A 13,663-nucleotide genomic window follows, 5' to 3' on the forward strand; every position below is an offset into this window, starting at 1 on the left:
GGAAGCTATTTCTGTTTTTTTCGGAACGAAATAAAGCATTTTATTTGTGAAACCATATAAAATATGCAAAAAGGAAATCTCATAGGTGTAACATTCACGAGAATCTTGTTTACGAGCATGTAAGCTTTTCATTACAAAATAATAAATAATACATTAGGCACCTTCCTTAGATCATACAAAATACCTACATATTGGCAATTTCAGGATGTTGCTAGCTCGTTGATTTTGTGTTTTTAAAGATTCTTATTAGGATTCCTGTTTGAAAAGATTAGCGCCTAGTTTATTATAGGGATTAATGGTAACACGGATTATTCCTTCTTAGTTTATCCTATTGGTCCCTAATTTTTTTTTATTTTCATAGGTCCAAAGGCGATATCAGCAATATCAGGAAGCGAAATCTTTTTAGTAGCCATTTATCCTGGCAATAAAAGACAAAAGAGCACAAGACAGCATATCACAGCGGCGGAATTTTCATTCTACCGCCGTTTTTGTCGGTTTTTATCTAAATTCGTATTATATTATCCATGTCTTTTTGGTACATGGGAAGTACGACCCGGAGACAGTTATTGGCAAATATCCAGTTTGTCTCTTGAAGACCTGATATTGCACAAGTAACGGTAACTCCAACTGCCATCGTGTCTTCACGCGCAATAAGGATGACCATTTACATAACAATAAAGCCGACCCGTGAGAAATGCGACTTTGCAACCCTCTTATAAATTATAATGATTGTATTCAATAATTTCAGTTACTGCGCGAGGTCCCACCGGGTGAGATTTCTCCCCTTGCACAGGTAAATACAGATACGTAAGACGTTCGAGGGGTGGAAATAAAAGCAGTGGAAGAAAGGAGGCCATTGTGTGCGCTTACGCAAGTGACCCACGTGCGCCGGAGTTCCCACGGGCGCGCGGGGAGGGTTCCCGGGAGCCCTATATAAGGTCAACGGGACTCCGAAACGATCACTTCCGAATTTGACTAGCTACAGTAAACACCCCGGGGGGCAGCGCCCCCTGAGGGCTCTGAGTGCGAATTGCGTCTGCAAAATTTACCAGGCATTTACCAATAGTTTGTCAATTAAAAGTTCGAAGCCAAAGTGGTGGTAATTAATGTTTCATTACGGAAACAGTTTTTACATCGAAAATAAGTTTCAAAGGCGAAGCGAGGCGAGGATTCTCGTTTTTTTGTTTTGGTAAGTTACACACTTTTCTGTTATTTTATAGCCTTTTCAGTATTTTAAACTGTGTTTAACATTTTTTCAAGTACATACCTCAAAAATGTTTTTGGTTTTATTTGTTTCCTAAACTTAAACTGTGAAGGTTTATTTTCAAAATGTTTATTTCTTTCATAATATCTTACAGTATCTATCTAATAGGTATCCTTCACATTCTGTGAAATTTCTAAACATGTTATTAAAAATTTGCTCTGCTTGTTTCAGATTTGACCACAAAAATGTATTACCAGCTGGGTATAACAAACGAACTATGACATCGTGAACAAACAAAAATACTGAATCAAAATTTCATCTGGCCGAATTTTTCGGGGTCTTCTTGTAAATAATGGAATCACCGGAGGACTTGGAGAAGACATCATGACTAAGGTGAAGTGAAAGAGTCTCTAGATTCCCAAAGATAGGATAGGCTTAGGTTTATTGTGTGTAGGTAGGCTAGGTTTGTAGTTTAAGCTGTGAGTGCCAAATTATTCCGTACAATTTTTACCTTCGTGAGTACTTACCAATGATTTTTATCAATGTTTAAGAATCTTTCGATAGTGCCTTAATGATCGGTGTTGTTAGTTAAACTGTCCAGTTACCATTCATGTTTTTGTTTGTAATGTTACGTTTTCTCGAGTTCTTGTTAACGTTTTTGTTAAAAATCCGAATTTGACAGTTGATAAAACTCACAATTAGTTTTAAATTCACCAGTTTATCGCGGGTTTTCACAATTCCAAAGTTTGCTGTTGTTACATGTTTCTGTTGTATGGTTGTTAAGTTTTTGTTATTAACACACTTAAAAGCTCCAAATTGTTTTCTTGATCATTTGTTACATTTCGTTATTGATCAGGGATGTAAATTGTTGTTTGGTTAACTGTAAATATGTTGATATTTTGTTTGTAAATACCAATTTGTTGTTACCAGCTGGACTGGGCATTGGGAGGATTGTGACTGACGTTAAATTGTTGAGTTTGAGTTTTTGTTTTGTTGCTTTCTGATCACATCTAAACCCACATTGGATTATTCAAAATCATCACAATCCATCAGTTATAGATTCATAGATAAAACAGTTAAAATTAATCAAATTAAAATTTTGCTCAATTACTTTAATGATTTTAAGTTTAAAAAACATTATTTGTATCATCCTACTTTTCTGAATCTAAAAAACCTACCTACCATTCTGATAATCATGTTGTTAAAGTTATGTTTGTGTCATTTGCCTGAATAAATCGTTGATTTTGTAATAATTACTAAACATATTTCTTCGTGAATGTTTCTAACAACGAATTAAAATAGAATACCTTGCTTTACTTAATTACATCTTCGTTCATGTTTTTGTTTTCGTTTGTAAATGTTACTCGTTGAATTTTTGTTTTGTTTTCTCATTCCGTCAACCAGTTAGTAAAACAAACAAAAAAAAAAATACACAAAAAATCGTTGGCTGTATACGTTCATACAGATTGAGTTTTTGTTTTGTTGCTTTTCTACTTGTAGAATTATCAGTATCAGTTATATTAGAAACTAAAGCACGTACAGAATTGTTAATTTTATTTGTTGATTTTTTTGTTTCGATTTAGTTGATTTTTTGTTTTGTTACTTTTCCAACCCATAACCCGGTTATCTTTTTGGGTCTAAATTGTTTTTTAATCCCCGCCTTTATTAGATCAAAAAACTTGCATCAGTACACTTTTGTCCTGCTATCACAGCTTGTTGATTTCACTGTTAAAGTTAGTTGAGTTTTTGTTTCGTTGCTATTTTGTTTTACATTGTCAAACTGAATTGTTAAGTTGATTCTGAATTTGAGCCTACTTTATCAGTAAACCTACGTTTAGTAAAGATGGTTTCACAGATTTGATTCAAATCAAAATGCGTGTTAAGTTTTTGTTCTCGTTTTGCCTGAAACAATCACAACGTGCCTTACGCCAAAAGTGCCTGAAATTGTTTCATTTTTTATTATCTCTTTTGTGTTTCTGTTATTGCTTTCTGTTGGGGTTTTGACTTTTGTGAAAACCTTATCAGGACGCTTTGTTCCTTTTTACGTGTAGTATAACTAAATCGGCTTCTGATATTTCTGTCAAAACCAACAAACGATTGTTGATACGTTTTAGAACAAAATAATTTTCCGACAATACATATTTGTAACAATTTATTGCGAGTTATCTACACGTGAAATTGTTGTCTGTTATTTTAACTTGGTGTTTATCTTATCCCCTACATTATTTGTTCAAAAATTTTGTCAGCATTTTCATGATCAAAGGCTTTCAGGATCAGGGCACATCAGATACAAAATATCATTTAAATTGTAATTGACTGAGTTTCTTCCTCCTCTTCTCCAGTGAAATGTAGATATTTTTATTTTGCACGTGTAAAGGGCTTAACATTGGTACTAATTTACATAATTTGATTTTGAATTAGAGTCATTACGCAACGTTTAATTATAAGTCACAACTACACTTGAGTGATATTTACAGTCAATACCATACTTTTATTTATTATTGTTTATAACTTCAACTTATTTTAATTTACATAAGTTAGTTCTTTTTTATGGTCTTGCATCACGCTACAATTTTCATTATGGGGGTAAGATATTCATTACGACATATTGTTGACTTTTGTTCAAGTTTTTTGTTATTTTGTTATTTATCTTTAAGCGTTAAGTTGTCGTTAAGCTTTGTGATATTACTGTTAAATTAAAATGGCTGTGTTTGTTAGTTTTATGTTAAGTTTTCGTTTTAACTGTTTGTTGTTTGTTTTCCGACATTAAGGCCGCCTAAACCAAATAAAAACTTGTACTATATTAATTAGATTAAGTTTTGCTTTTGTAATAATTAATAATGGATAAGTTAAAACTGAAGCTTTGTGTAAAATTAACAAATAGTGTAAGGTAATTTATTAGAGATGTATGACAGTAATGTGTGTTTGTGTGGAATAATAAAAGAAAAACACGAAGTTATTTGGTTTTATTTTGTATATTTTTAGAAACCTTACCTCAGTAGTAAACTCTTTATTAGGTTTCGTTATTGCTTTCTGGTAAAAACATAATAGGTATTTTTAACCATTCAAGATAATTATGTTATGATAATTTTATGAAAGGTTGTGTTCAGTACAACCTTAATGTACAATGTTTACCTATTTTCGATGTAACACAGTCCTCCTTACTATTATACTTATCATACTTAAGTACTTATAGTTACGTATCTAGTACTTAGTAGGACATTTTTTTATTTGACAAAAACCTCCATTGAAAATGTCCAACACCAATCGAATACAAAAGGGTAGGATCTCATCTCTCGGTCCCATCACAGGCCCGAATGGTGTGGAACGATCTTGACTCGAGAAGCAATATGCTAACACTGCCACAACATAAAATGAAATGTAAGGAAACTATCCCACCCTAGTAGCTTTGATTTGATTAAACGATCCTATAGTTGTACACGTTTCTTTTGTTACATATTCGAAGACATTTTCATCCTATATTATCTGGAAATTCGGAAAATACTTATGTATGTCAAAAGAAACTACTCATTAGACTAAAGTAGTAAAATCGCTTATCGTCCGTATGTAATTTACAAAGCAAACCAAATGAAAGCGTCTAAGTGTCGAGTACCTATGTAGAAGCTCAGTCTACTACCACAGAATACATTATGTACCTACTACTCAATCGCGTTAAATAAATGTTAAACTACCTACATAAGTAGAACATCTGTAAAAGGATTTGTGGCGACGCCTGGTGGTAAGTAATTGAAACACTTTTTCTATACAAAACCAAACGACAAACGATATCAAGTCAATCTCATACGAAACCCTCGCGTAAGGTAGGTCCCCAATGTTGGGTTAGAGTAAATTTATCACGGTATCACAATAGATAGGTACTACAAAGTCTATTATCATAGAGAAATTCTGTTATAAAATTATTTAACGTGCTTAAACTTTGTTTTCATGAACTTTGCAAAGTTAATAAAAGCAGTATTGATAACCTATACAGTACACTTTCTTAGAATCAAAGTAAGAAACTCGTGCATAACGGTAATTTAATCCTACATAAAACCTACCTACTTCATTAACTTGCTGTTCATGAAATAGGTAAGTAAGTAAGTAAGCATTTTTCACTAAACTTTAGCGATATTTTAAAAGACCATGTTTAAGTATTCGTTGGATGGCGAATAAGAACAGAAACATAGCAACGTCAAAAACTAATTTCATGTCCAATTAAAACATTTTAAAAGGTTGGCGTTTTGTCCAACTCATAAAGCATTGTTGTGAATAAAGACCACGTTTTAAAGCCACTAATCTAGTCGGATATTGTTGGAGCTTATCCAACTGTTCACTATCGCAATACATACGTTCCGCGCATCCATGGGCGCAAAACATTGTACCGTGGTTACATAATACATATACATCGCATAACAGATGTAATGAAGATAGTTTTCGGTGGAGAAACAAGAACTTCGCCCCATGCAATCTCGCCGCTTAGCCTCTTCTTAATTGCTTAACTTTAACCGGAGCGTCTTCCTGCTGTCGCTGGCTTCGTTTAACTTCACGCATACTTCACGGTTCACACGAAATAAGATACTTTGAGCGCCTACGCGGAACTGCGATGCAAAGTTAAAAATCGCGCCGCTTATTGAAAGTACATAAGAGGAGTTTAACGCCTGTGGAAATGTAATAGCAATAGCACCGTTCGTAGAGTTGTATAAGTCCTATTTTATTAGGAGATGTTTTTGGTCAGTGTGTATTGCTCTGCACTTCAACTACTAGCAGTAGCAGTTGATTTTTGTACAATTCATTCTACAAAAATCGTTATACCAACCTATTAATTATCTTGAGGCCTTTAATTAACACGCCATTCTTCGTTTGTAATCGTTTTGTAAGCAGGTGTGCCCACCTAATTATTTCTTGCAGTAATTAAGTACTTACTGTCTGCTGTGATGGGCAATTAAGAGTACCTACCTAGCCACTTATTTATCTGTCCTATAAAACAAGCGGACAATAACACATAAACTTAACCAACGCGACCGTGGCGTATTATCTCGTTAAGTTATAGAATTGCAGGTAATGTAGTGGTTCTTAACCGGTGGTCCGTGGACCATTGGTGGTCCCTGAAAGCATTCCAAGTGGTCCACGAAGTGCACTTGCATAACTTGGTCATACCACTTTTAACTGATTTTTGCAGTCAAACTAACTGATTTTTGGTTTTGACCGATCATGAGGTGGTCCCTGATAAGACAGAAATTTGGTAAAATGGTCCCTCATGACTGAAAGGTTAAGAACCACTGCCCTAGTAGGTAGGTGTACTTAGTCTGATGTGCTAACAACTGAAAGATAGGTAGGTGCAGTCAGAGTAGGTACATCAAACTACAACTCTTTACAAATTAAGATACCTAAGTACCTACTACACAATGTTTAAGTTTACGTACGATAAATAGTTAATAACTTTGTAATAGCTAGGGTAAGTAATAAAGCAGATAGTGATTATTTGCTTTGTAAACTTTATTGTAACACGAACAAGAGAGATTCAAATAATATTCCCTGAAACTTGAAACATTCTCTATAAATCAGTTTGATGTTGGCTTAGAATCTTATCTTTTGTAGTCACAACTTTTATTGCTATAAAATATCAGGCGAACTTACACAAATAGTCTCAAAGAGAGCTGTATCGAAAATATGGAACGTTGGCGACTGTGGAACTTCAGAAGAAAACTTTGCTATCAAACTTATTTAGGTCGATATTTTAAAATTCAGTTACTAACAATACAAAGGTACACTCAAAAGTACAACAGACTACATTTTCTTTTCAAAATAGCACTTATTGTACATATAAATAAGATTCTAAAGTGCTTACCTTAAGATGCCCATCTGCAATGCCTACGTTGTTGCACCGATTGCGATCTTTGCTAATGAAAGTAAATAGGCGCCGTTGCAGTGTCCACTTCGCGTATTTTCGCTTGCTATTTTATTATTCAGTGACGTGCATCTGTGAACGTTTCAGGCTGAAACTTTTCTAGACAGGGGGAGATTTGGGCGTTATTTCTTTGTTGGCTCAGTGAAGCGAAGGCGCTGTGTGCCCGCGGACCGTCCACGGGAATTCGATATTGCCTCAAGTGAGGCGTTCTGGCTGCATTGTGCACTTTTATTCGCCATTGTAAGTCTGAGAGATGCCACTCCGCTTTGCTCCGATGATTGTGGTATCGTATTCTTTTTTAGAAAACACTTAAAGCTAGATGAGATGGAGTGTAGTTCTTTTTGTGTTGGTTTTCATTACGAATGAAGTGTAGGTATGTAGTCTGCTGTTATTTTGTTGCACTGATCTAGCTCGCTATCAATAAATGGACGTAGATTTTGTGTGGATATGAGGTTTAGAATCACACAGTGTTTGTATGTAGGTATGTATACCTACTTCTTCTTAAAGCTAGTTAGCTACCATTCTACATACAGTAGGTACCTACTGATGCCAATAAATAAATATAAATTGGGTGTAAATGAATAATTAATTACTTTATTAGGTACCTACCTAGGCTATTCTCTGAAATAAGATAGGTATATAAGTAGGTGAGTACTTTATTTAACTTTATCATGATTTTTGCGGCTAGATAAAATATGATAAAATGATGTCTGCTCATTAAACCTACTCATATCCATTATCTTGCACTTTTTGTCAAGTACCTAATGGTCCAAAGATTTATGATGAACTCAGTCAACGTATAGTTGACCTGGAAACAGCAGGCATAGGCAATAGTCACCTGTATGTATGATAAGAATTTACATTAAATTATCTTGGTCCAAAGTGTCCAAACCTGAGAAAAAGGCAAGTATAAAAAAAATAGAATTTGTCAACTCTGTCAGCAAATGTCAGTGTTGATATCATTTTTTTGTAAACCGAAGTAAATTACGCTAAATTCTCAGTAAAATTAACCAGTCAGCATGAATCGTATGGACGACGACGTGGTACTGTCCCCATCTTACTTTTGGGACTGCGTGACATTCAGCAAGGACTGCCCTTTTCTGTCCAATATAGACCCGAAGTTGTACTACTTTGGCATAGGCCTCCTCATCCTCTACGGGACGTTCCTACTCGTGATTCTTGCTGACTTGAAGTTCTACTGGTCTCTGGACAACTTCCAGCGCCAGATCGATTACTACATAAATCTAGTGAGGAAGAAAGTACGGCACGTGCAAATGGACCAGCGAAGGTTGGTCAGCACTCAGGAGAGAACCGAGAAATTGTTGAAAAGAAGTGAGCAATGCAAGCGCATGGTGACTGCTCTTAGAGGCGCGTTACACGAAGACGATTCCCGATATCTGTCGATACTCACGAGCACTGACGACCCGAATATATCGGGCACAGGGGAGTTATGGAGTGAGGATCGCAGTGTCATCGATTTTTAGGAGCTTACATGTTAGAAAAACATAACTAGTTATTGATAAACATTTGGACAACAATGTGTATTCTTTTCTCACGGTTTGTATTTCCTCGTTCTTAGTGGGAGCGTGACGCGCCGTTGTTTGCTGAAGCGACGGAATACCTTATACTTTATCCTTTGCAGTCGGCTGAACGTAAAATACAGTTCAAAAGAGAATTACTATTATCCCTGTGAAAGCTTAAACTGCTACTGTTCATGCTATCGTAAACTTATATTATTTTAGTTCAGCTGTGCCTGCTTACAAGGAATTTAATAAAATTTCTAGTGGAAGATATGTAGTTTAATACAAGTTAGGTAGATAGCTTAATATGAATTCAAATTGAGGTTGAGGTGACTTATCTTTTTAACTTTAAAATAACAATAACGATAATATTTCGCTATAAAGAACAAACCAGGTTAAGGGTTTTAAATGTAGGTATATTATGCTTTTGCTAAGCTGAATGGTTTAGTCTAAAGTAAAGAATTAAACTATCAATCGTTTTGATATTTATTTATGATAATAACTATTATATAATATAAAAATAACTACATTCAACTTGTTACAATAAAAAACTAAACAAATGTTACTTTACAATAATTAAATTAACACAATGTGTTATACATAATGTCACCTGATTGTTAGGTAATACGATAAACGAAGTTCTGGACGTTAAAGTAAACCAGTCAAAAATGTTAAAAGGCGAATTGATAAATAATCTGATATTCCTTATCTTACACATAGATTAAACGAACTTACATTTAACGAACGCATTTCATACTCAAAATCCTACTTAGATATGAAATAATTTATTAATGCTTAAAGGTACAAAAAACGAAGGACGTCCACCCACAAGTGACCCGACGACGTCATAAAGTTAGCAGGAAGGCGCTGGATGCAGGTCATTATGGAAATCATTGGGGGAGGCCTAAGTTCAGCAGTGGACGTCCTATGGCTGAAATGACGATGATGAAAGGTAATAATTTCATTGTTGATTATGCACTAGTTTTTCCGAGATCTCCCACAATTTCCGAGCTGTTTCGGAGTTTCCAGCTAATTCTGTCGTAGGCTTTTCGCGGCAGTCGACGAAGTATTTCCCGCTAACATTCTGCACTTCGGGCGACACGGCCAAATAGGTGGTGGTCTGCGCCCCTTGCCACGGCGTTTTGTAGAATGGTCTGAACAGAATAAAAGCATACTTTGCTAGTGGAACATTCAGCGCAATGTCTGTATAAATTACGCCGGGGTGCAAGCTGTTCACAGTCACGCCGGTGCCTTTGAGACGCTCTGCTAACTCAACTGTCATTAAAACGTTGCACAGCTTCGTTGCACCGTAAACTTTGTATGGGCTATACTTCCCATGATCGAAGTTCAGATTGTCTAAATCCAAATCAGCAAAGGAATAAGCCATCGACGACACGTTTACGATGCGGCTGGGTGCGCTGGACTTGAGTAGAGGTAGCAGGAGTGAAGTCAGCAGGAATGGCCCGAAATGGTTCGTTTGCATGTCCAGCAGCAACCCGTCCTCCGTGGTCGAGTGTCCGCTTCCAAACATTCCAGCGTTGTTGATAAGAATGTCCAGGCGCTTCTCATTCTTCAGTATATCTTCAGCAAACGCTTTTACCGATTTAAATGAAGCCAAGTCCAATGGCTTGAAGTAGACCTCCTTATTTTCAGTATCTTTGATGATTTTATCCCTAGCTGTCGTTCCTCTGTCCGCATTTCTGCAGGCCAAAATCACTTTAGCACCTCGCTCGGCTAAATCCTTCGCAGCTTCGAATCCTATGCCGTTATTTCCGCCGGTAACTATGACCACTTTCCCCACTAGATGTCTACTACATTTATTAATTCCCCAAGTTAGCCTGCAATATATCACAAACAAAAAATATATGCAAGCATTAACTAAGAACAAAGCTAACAAAAACATCGTCGCTTGAGATATCTCGTACAACTGAACTGACTCGGTCACTGAGTTGACTTTATTTATTGAGTCACCAGTTACGCCACGTTTTAGTTACTTGCCGGTTCCTCTATGAGTTATCTGATGATGACGTTGCGATTAAAGAACCAGTTTTCAACGTCAAAGTTTGGGTTGTGGTTTGGGGATACTACACACCATGTTTTGTCAATTCATAAAACTCACAATTCCACGCGTCCGTTCGATATTAGCGTGGTAGATACTACCAGAGCTAGGCAACTTCACGTACATTGATATAGAACAGTGAGTCACAGATAATGGCCAAGTGACTTCGTGTGCGTGCGCGTTTGTTTGTATTTACTTACTGGGCTCACAGCCCAACACGCCGTTAGTTTTAATAAGGTTTCCGACCTTGACAATTGTTTATGAGTTCCTAGTATGTTATTAAATTAACTTGTGATAACTGCCCCACCAGAAAAAATGTTTGGTTTAACTTTGTCGCAGTTGGATATCTAAAAAAATCCAAATTTTATCTAACTTTATCACCATATTCTAGACGTCTGAATATTTAAAGTGGCGTATTATGATAAATTATACTTCGTCGCTGCATCCTCGAGATTTTCATATTTACNGAAAATCTCTTCGGATGCAGCGACTCGTATAATTACGGTCAAACTTCACTTAAGGTAAGTTTGTTTAACCATAAATTAAACCACATTAATATAATGTTACCTCTTCTCATAATGACCACTCATATCCATTATCTTGCGCCGAAGCACTTTTTGTCGAGTAATGGTACAAAGGTTACTGATCATTTTATTATGAGTTGGCTCTTACGTACGAGTAAGTATTTGACCATGGAAAAAGCAGATTTCGGCATTAAAATACGCTAATTCACCAGTAACATCTAAAATTACCAGTCACCATGGATAGTTAAGAGACCGACATAGCTCACAGAATTGCTATAATCAAGTGGTAGTGACGGGGCGGGGCACATAGCTCGTAGAGACGATGGCCGTTGGGGCAGAAAAGTTCTCGAGTGGCGACCACGGGCCGGAAGACGTAGTGTGGGCAGGTCTCCCACTAGCTGGACCGATGATCTGGTGAAGGTCGCGGGAAGAGCCTGGATGCGGGCAGCGCAGGACCGGTCGTTATAGGAAATCCTTGGGTAAGGCCTTTGTCTAGCAGTAGACGTAATTTGGCTGAAACAAACGAACGAACGATGGATAGTTTAACGATTACGTGGTGTTGCCTCCTATAGGTAACTTCTGGGACTGTGTGACTTTTAGCATGTAGTAAAAACATTTAAAATGTGGACACGAAACTATGTATAGTTTTACATAATAATCTAGCTGGTAAAAAGTCGTGTGTGAAGAACCAAGAAAGATGAAAGAAGATTGACAATGACACAACAATCTGAATTAGACCTATAAATAAATAAAATAATACCAATAAGCCATTAAATTCGCAAGATTAGATTCACAATAGAATTTTGTATTATATACCATTTATTTATAACATAATAAGTGTTTGATTATTACTTACTTACATTTATGTAAAACTACTTGTATATTTACGAATTATTACTGTAACTTGCAATTTCACATGCACTTGTCTTAGGTACCTACCCTGTAAAGAAGTGTAGAACTTTTTCATTTTTAACTGCATTTCCGATCGTGGGAGTGCCTCGTCCAGGTAGAGCTCGATCTGACCGCAGGGTTAGTGAATATGCACTAGTTTTTCCGAGATCTGCCACAATTTCCGGGCTGTTTCAGAATTTCGAGCTGCTTCTGTTGTAGACTTTTCCCGGCAATCAACGAAATATTTCCCGCTGACATTCTGCACTTCGGGTGACACGGCCAAATAGATGGTAGTCTGTGCGCCTTGCCACGGCGTTTTAAAGAATGGCCTTATCAGAGGCAAAATTAATTTTAGATACTTTGCTAGTGGATATGCCAGCGTAATGTCAGTGTCAACTGCTCCAGGGTGTAAGCAGTTCGCGGTAACGTCGGTGCCTTTAAGACGCTCTGCTAACTGAACTGTCGTTAAAATGGTGCACATTTTTGATACACTGTAAGCTTGAAATGGGCTATACTTCCCGTTATCCAAGTTAAGATTGTCTAAGTCTAATTTGGCAAAGGAATAAGCCATCGACGACACGTTGACGATGCGGCTGGGTGTGCTGGACTTGAGTAGAGGCAGCAGGAGTGAAGTCAGCAGGAATGGCCCGAAATGGTTCGTTTGCATGTCCAGCAGTAACCCGTCCTCCGTGGTCGAGTGTCCGCTTCCAAACATTCCAGCGTTATTGATAAGAATGTCCAGCCGCTTCTCATTCTTCAGTATATCTTCAGCAAATGCTTTTACCGATTTAAATGAAGCCAAGTCCAATGGCTTAAAGTAGACTTCCTTATTTTCAGTCTCTTTGATAATTTTATCCCTAGCTGTCGTTCCTCTGTCCGCATTTCTGCAGCCCAAGATAACTTTAGCACCTCGCTCGGCTAAATCCTTCGCAGCTTCGTATCCTATGCCTTTATTGCCTCCGGTTACTAGGACAACTTTTCCCACTAGATGTCTGCTACATTTATTAATTCCACAAAGTTTGCAAAAGAACACGATCAAAAAATATAATATGCAAGCATTAACTATGAATAAAGCTAACAAAAACATCGTCACTTGAGATATCTCTTAAACTGAATTGATTCGGCCAATAAGCCTTCATTTATTGCAGCATGTAGATAGATACGTCATATAATTAGACAGGTTCCTCTTCGACCAGTTTTTAATGTCAAAGCTTAAAGTAGAAGAGCCGACTTCAAAATTTCTTACCGATTAGATACCGCGATGAAATGCACAATCGCCATCATTATCATTTCAGCCACAGGACATCCACTGCTGAACATAGGTTGGTAGCGGCCTGCATCTAGCGCCCTCCTGCTGCCCTATCGGCCGTCAGTTCTGCGTACTATGCACAATGGTTTCTATAAAATTGATGCTAAGTTCGGATTTGATACCTAGACTGCCACGGCGGAATTTGTCGAAAGTAAAAAAAAAACCGATGCAAGAAAGGGGTGTTACTTATCCCCACTTATACCAGACCAAATTGTGGCATGGCCAGGTTAGTTAGAAATTCTGACAGT

General features: G+C 36.9%; 2 protein-coding genes, 1 long non-coding RNA gene and 1 pseudogene across 3 annotated transcripts; 2 read left to right on the forward strand and 2 right to left on the reverse strand.

Annotated features, from left to right (window-relative positions):
- Positions 1–748: 748 nt before the first annotated feature.
- LOC114363841 (uncharacterized) lies at positions 749–4,159 on the forward strand. The gene is made up of 2 exons (XR_003656805.1): positions 749–1,189; positions 1,436–4,159. It is a non-coding gene; the product is annotated as an uncharacterized LOC114363841 (long non-coding RNA).
- Positions 4,160–8,059: 3,900 nt separating this feature from the next.
- Positions 8,060–9,427, forward strand: LOC114363813 (uncharacterized). Its single transcript, XM_028319640.1, has one exon. The coding sequence runs from the start codon at positions 8,132–8,134 to the stop codon at positions 8,594–8,596; it is 465 nt and encodes a 154-aa protein (XP_028175441.1). The 5' UTR covers positions 8,060–8,131; the 3' UTR covers positions 8,597–9,427.
- On the reverse strand, positions 9,257–10,937 carry LOC114363812 (retinol dehydrogenase 12-like). The gene has a single exon (XM_028319639.1). It carries the CDS (start codon positions 10,533–10,535, stop codon positions 9,594–9,596), a length of 942 nt encoding a protein of 313 aa, XP_028175440.1. The 5' UTR covers positions 10,536–10,937; the 3' UTR covers positions 9,257–9,593.
- A 795-nt stretch (positions 10,938–11,732) lies between these two features.
- LOC114363811 (retinol dehydrogenase 14 pseudogene) lies at positions 11,733–13,221 on the reverse strand (annotated as a pseudogene).
- Between the last annotated feature and the right edge of the window lie 442 nt (positions 13,222–13,663).

The sequence above is a fragment of the Ostrinia furnacalis genome, unplaced genomic scaffold (assembly GCF_004193835.3).
Source record: "Ostrinia furnacalis isolate ACB-3 unplaced genomic scaffold, ASM419383v2 OfSCF7311, whole genome shotgun sequence".
Classification (NCBI taxonomy): Eukaryota; Metazoa; Arthropoda; class Insecta; order Lepidoptera; family Crambidae; genus Ostrinia; species Ostrinia furnacalis.